Raw genomic sequence first — 6,000 nt, 5'->3', positions numbered from 1 at the left:
AGGGCGCCACTGTCCTTTGGCCGAGCTTACACAGTTGGCTTAAGTACGGCTGAGCGGACGGGAAGCCCTGTTCTCCACACCCTGTGGTCGTATGTACTAATCGTGTAAGTGAAAAGAGCTATATAGTAGATAGACTGGGTGGATAACATGCTTAATAAATTACTATGGGGAAATTATACCTCGTCTACAGTATAAAAATGACACTCTATACTGCCATCCGAACAGTCTGCAGAGTAAATATCCCAGGCTTGTAGTTGATGTGCCTGTGCTTCACCACCTCACCTGAGGCCTGAATAAGTGGCTCCCTTTTTATCTTGGAGTGGATGTCCGCTTTCTTCTCCATAACTGCAAAGGCAGTAAGATCATAAGTCTTCAATTAGTCTAGTCTGAAGAAGTGGTCTCAGAGACAACGGCCGCTCTCCCCGCTTCAATCTCCAAGAATTTGTACTCTGCAACAACTCCTCGCAGCCACCAAGCAGAAACCCCCACTTTTTCACGAACGCTGGTGTCATCTCCCAATTTCCCGGCATCCAGGACTGGCCCCAGACCAACAACATGGGGCCTGTGTTACGCGTATCCCAGAACGCCATCAGATCATGACACAACTCCTCATCGTCAATTTCATCCTGCACAGCGATGAGATTGTCCCTTAAGTTTGGGAAGGGGAAGAAATCCAGCCATGGATGATGGGGGATTCGCCGCTGGACTATTGTTGGCCGCAGACTTGCTGGAATAAGGGCTTCGGAGATCCCCGGCCCCTGCATATTGAAGATGGATACGGCGTCATCGCCATTCATCCACTCCATGGTCATGCCCATAGCGACAGTGTTATCAATGATCGCGCGCTGAATGTTGAACTTTGGTAGACTGAGAAGGTGGTCCTGGTTTGGGGCGTTCTTTGAATAGCTCTCCAAGGCTGACATTTCGAAATCGCGCATCAGTGAGTAGATGCGCAGTTGACCCAGTTTGCATTGAAATTCGCCCAAGCCTTTATGGTCATTGCCGTATTCAGTCGGGCGGGAGGTGATCATTGCGCCGCTGCTTTCCTCCGGTGGTTGGTCAACTTTGTGTCGTCGTATCTGCCGTAGCCCTATGGCTCCATTTACGTAAGTCATTGCAACAACATTCATCGTTCATTTGTTCGGGAAATCTTAAGGTAACAGGTGGTGATCAATGGGTTGGCTTACGATATGACCGTTGATTAATCCGGTTCTGCAACCTTCTTCGTTCTTTTCGATCGATGATACCTGTCCAGTCATCTTGGGGGCCCCGAACGCCAGCTTGTTGCGGCATTTGAGCCACTGGGATCGTAGCGGTTCTTGGTGCCATTACAAGACAGCTGTATGATTATTACGACTCTATTTCTGCAAGATGCTTATGGTGTGTTTTTAAAATATTTTTCACGGCTGACAAATATGACCACTGCGCCACAGGTAGTAGTATGGTAGTACGTATAAAATTCCCGAAACTTGGATCTATTCTACGTTTTAGATCTAGAGATGATGATATGGAACTAGCCATATACGGATTAGCTGCGTAAGCAACTTACGTTAGCGCCGGGAACTACCCAAGCTTTATTTGTCTATTATTAGTACCTACATAGAGTGACCTAGAAGCAGTCTGAGAAATTAGCAATGTCGAAGATTATCCATACGCAACACTCCATTCAAAGTGTCTTGGGATGGCGCGGGGTCTGGTTCTCTAGCGGCGACGATGAAAGTTTCTGGGTCTGGAATTATTTAGCTCGGATGCTCGGATAAGTGGCAGTTTGGGAGTGGGTATCTTGTTAGAGACCACTACCGTCGCGTAGTAAGAGGAGAGTCTGTAGTGTTCTAGGACAGCCATTTCTCAGAAGGACTTGCAGGTGGCTTCCGTAATGTAATGTTATACCTTTGAAGTTGTGCTCTGCAAGTTCTGTTGGCTATTTAACATCTTCAGTATAAGACCGTTGAATAAGCTAGAGGTTCGATGTGACTAATCGCTAGATACTAGTATCTAGGAATGGAATGACACTAGTAAAGAGCTAGATGCCACATTCAACAATCTCTGTAAATGATCGTTTGCATGGAATGAAACTCCATGATCTGGATATCGAAAGTATCATCTCGCATAGACTAGGTATCACTTGGCTAAAGCTCAGATTCTCTACAGAAGGCTTGTACATAATTCATATGAACAGCGTTCCCAATACGAATATCAATCACAACTGCCACCTCCTCCACCCCCTCCACAGCTGCTACCTCCACCACAACTGCTACTTCCACCACCACAACTACTACTTCCCCCACCTCCTCCAGAAGAAGGAGAGGATCCACAAACATGCGACGGCGCCGATGAAGTCCCACATCCTGACCCGCAATTTACAGCTGCAACAGCCGCCTGTGCCGCAGCATGCTCAGCATTATGTATAGAGCCCAGCTGCGAATCAGCGATAAGGGCAGCAGCCATACTAGCATTAGCCTGCGCCTCGAATTGGGCGTCGGTTTCTATCGGCCCCTGATTGCCACAGTATTCATAATCGGGAGCACTATGGTCGAGTCCTCGGAACCAATCGAATGATTGATTGAAATCTGTAGGCTGCCTGCCGGTCTCTGAGAATCTGCCCCCGCCTATACGGATATCATGTCGTTTTGCACGGCCATCTCGGAGAGTCTCATAGTCAGCTATCTTATAATTGCGCTTTTTCAGCGCCCATTCGGCTAAGAAGTAGTGACTGTAGGTCCCGGCCTCGAAGTAGTGGCTGAATGGTTGGGCGCGGTGGATACCGCCTAGTTTGACCCGAGCGAGGGAAGGGTCGATGCGGCGAAGTCCTTTTTCTTTAGAGTGGAGCCAGGCTGTCGCTTTGCAAAACGTGGGTGATTTAGCCATTGCTGTTGCTGCACGGGCGAGGATAGATGATGCTGTGAGGATGGTAAGACGGTCCCGTAACCAGGGGTTGGTGGTTTTGGAGTCTGCATCCTGTTTTGGTTGATACATGTGTTTATCGCGGTAGAGGTGCAGCCCGATAATAGACCATGAATCGAACGGAAAGGCCCAGACATGTTTGGACAAGTTACAATCTCCGCATTTAGTCGGATATCTCCTGTATGCTTCGGTGCAATCCCATGGAAAGAGGTCCTGGTAGTTGTATAATGTAGAATCGAAAGCTCCCCAGTCGTACCAGTATTCTTGGAGGGTGTCAATCAAGTCTGCCTCGTCATGGCGGCCGTAGTGGAACCGAAGAAGGTATTCTTCGGTTAATCCAATGGGGACATCGAATTTACTGATGATCTTGTTGTTCAGGTAACCCTCGGGCGGACAGACGAAGCTCATCAAATAAAGCGGAGAGGGTACCTCACTGGATTGCATATGTGGGCCATTGGCCAATGGCTCGAAGAGGTCCGTGTCGATCAAAGAGTTGCAGAAATTCTGGCAATTGTTGCTTGTCGCACTCCATGTGAGTGTGTTTGCCGGGTCAAGAAGACGCTGGGCAATGCTGGTGAGGTATGTCTTAACTCTTGAGCTGAGCATATCCCTTAGCCTTTCCAGAACAGAGTTTAATGCGGCGTTGAGAATCTTTTGCTGTTCCAGTACAGGCAGGCCCGGATTATCAAACGGCTGCTTGCTGGCTGCCACAAGGAGCTCTATGATCTCTTTCTCTTGCTCGCTCTCCGGTTTCTGGGAAAGAACGCCTGTAAAGGGAGCCCCGACAATTTGTTTCATTAAAGCTTTGTATCTCTTTGGTTGACCTATCTGTCGTTGTTGCTGCCAGAGAAGTCTTTTCGAATCTCCCCCAACTGCTAGGCTGCGTTGATGTGTCCCCCGTGCAAAACGCTTGTGAAATACTGGCGATTCCCTCAGAGTGATAAGAACGCCTGCTTTTGTGCTAATTGCAATTGATCAGATCTTGTCTTTCCATCTAAAAGAAGGCTTTTTCCAGTGAGATATACTTACTGAGAAACACCGTTCTCGATAACCAACGGACCTACTCGCAAAGCCATATGTACGTTTCCAAAAGGGTACTTCTCAGTGAACTGACGAAAGAAAAGGGGGATATCTGCATCCGCCTTGGACTCCGTCGCTACGCTCGTGGTACTCGACACAGGAGCACGATCATCTCCCTGGCGGGTATTTTCCGTCACAGAACGAAAGGCTGGTTGCCTTTTTGCCCCATATGTTTGTGGCGACTGATTGTAAGCTTGACCACGCTGTGCACCTGTATTTTGAGTGTTTTGCCTGCCCCGAGATCGGTCAACAATCCTCGAGATCCACGGGGCATCAGACAATCGCATTCCCCTCTTCCGTTTCACCTTTGCGGTGCGTAGAAGCCCCTGGTACTTTGCATATGTAACCAACTCAGAGAGTTTCAGTATCGTGCAACGATGACTCGATCTGTAGGAAATGTGTTTATCTTCCTCATTCAGTGGGAACAGACAACGTGGACACCCCTGTGAATCATAGTGAGGTACATCTGAGCATTGGCACATCTTCCTGCTCGTACTAGATTGAATAGAATCAGATAGTACACAATGCTTGTATCTCTTGGATATTGACTCATCCCCATAATACTTAGATCGATAACAGTCTTCGCATATAGCGTGAGAGGCTTCTTGTGGCACCTCGGACTGTTTTTGTCTAGTGAACATGCTGCCACGAATGATGGCCCTGCATTCGGCACATTGCATTGGAGCAAACTGAGGGACCCATTGGTTATCGAACTTGGACAGTTTTACTAGGCTTCGTGAGTATATAACAGCTATACATGATTAGAGCAACAAATTAGCATACGCTGTGGAATTGCTGGTCGTTTCCAGAAATCTAACTCATCCAGCGGCGGCCGGTGCTCAATCAGCTTGTCGATGTCAAGGAAACCTAGCATGAATTAGTTCACTTGATGATGAATAATGCATCTTATTCCTATATATACCCGCATTTTGAAGTAGCATCCACGCTCGCAACTCGACACCAGACAGTCTTGGGATGGCTTCACAGGTAATACTATATCAGCAGCCATTCAGACATAAAATGACGGAAACTCACTGTTAAGTTGCTCACGGACTTCCTCTTTAATCTTTCTGCTGAAATATTCCGCACGTGTATCGAGGATGACTCTCTTCAGTGCCTCCTGGTAAGAAAGATTACGCGACAATATCGCCTGTGCTTGTTTGAGGTTGGCCATCTCTTTTAGCTTTGTCTCCCCTATATGGCATTAATCACCTTCTATATCATATATACCATATACCTGTCCAAGGATCTGGTGGGAAGAACTAACCATAGCGAATAGCGAACGCTCTCGCCTCTTGACAAACCTGGTCAAGAAATGTGTCGAAGCCATGAACGTTAATATCATTTTCGTCGCTGATATTGATATCCGCGTACTCTGGCTGCTGCCAAACTTTCAGTGTGCGGATGATATTCTCCAGTTCACTTTCGACTCCAGCCCAATAAAGCGCTTCGAGCTCTTGAAGGAGGTGGGCTTTCCCTGGCCCAATCGGCTCCCATAGTGTATCCGGTGCCTGTGTGATATTTGGCTGTGACGATGGCCGTGACGACCTATGCAAACTATTGAAAGTCTTTAGTCGAGCCATAGTGATTCTTCCGGTATTTGGTTCAATGATAACAACTTGGTATTCAGCTCTGAATAAATATATAGATTGTTTCGATCTAGATCAGTGGGCGTTCCCCAGACAGCCAGTCGAATAGTAGTATCACGAGTTCACCCCCGTGAGGCTCAACAGTAGAACAGCCATGCAGGAAAGCGCCAATAGATCAGCATTCTGCCTTCGCGTAATTTGGTCAATTTACGGTTAGTACTTTTCGTAGAATACGAGCTGCGGCCAGGCGACTAGCGAAGCCGCGCGCGGTTACGCCAAGGAAACGGTTTCTCGGTAGTTCTGGTGTACCTGCATTGCATTGCATTGTATCGGTCGACGCTTTCTGCCTTGCGTGCCGGATTGTTCAAACTGAAAGTGAGGCTGCGAGGTGAGTCATATATGTCATTGGCTTGGGTTGATGTTAGCT

General features: G+C 47.7%; 2 protein-coding genes across 2 annotated transcripts; both read right to left on the bottom strand.

The window, feature by feature from the left end:
• Positions 1–362: 362 nt before the first annotated feature.
• On the bottom strand, positions 363–1,329 carry BDV37DRAFT_276600 (bZIP transcription factor; the record flags this gene model as incomplete). Its single annotated transcript, XM_032085588.1, has 2 exons — positions 363–1,090; positions 1,188–1,329. The coding sequence occupies 2 exons, from the start codon at positions 1,327–1,329 to the stop codon at positions 363–365; spliced, it is 870 nt and encodes a 289-aa protein (XP_031935202.1).
• A 754-nt stretch (positions 1,330–2,083) lies between these two features.
• BDV37DRAFT_264717 (uncharacterized protein) lies at positions 2,084–5,956 on the bottom strand. The gene is made up of 6 exons (XM_032083704.1): positions 5,252–5,956; positions 5,020–5,178; positions 4,907–4,963; positions 4,768–4,851; positions 3,934–4,711; positions 2,084–3,865 (listed from the first exon to the last, which is right to left on the bottom strand). Exons 1-6 carry the CDS (start codon positions 5,565–5,567, stop codon positions 2,197–2,199), a joined length of 3,063 nt encoding a protein of 1,020 aa, XP_031935201.1. The 5' UTR covers positions 5,568–5,956; the 3' UTR covers positions 2,084–2,196.
• Positions 5,957–6,000: the final 44 nt, after the last annotated feature.

This window comes from Aspergillus pseudonomiae (genome assembly GCF_009193645.1).
Source record: "Aspergillus pseudonomiae strain CBS 119388 unplaced genomic scaffold BDV37scaffold_138, whole genome shotgun sequence".
NCBI lineage: Eukaryota > Fungi > Ascomycota > Eurotiomycetes > Eurotiales > Aspergillaceae > Aspergillus > Aspergillus pseudonomiae.
Note: the sequence above shows the minus strand (reverse complement) of the source record. Positions and strands in the feature narration are given on the sequence as shown.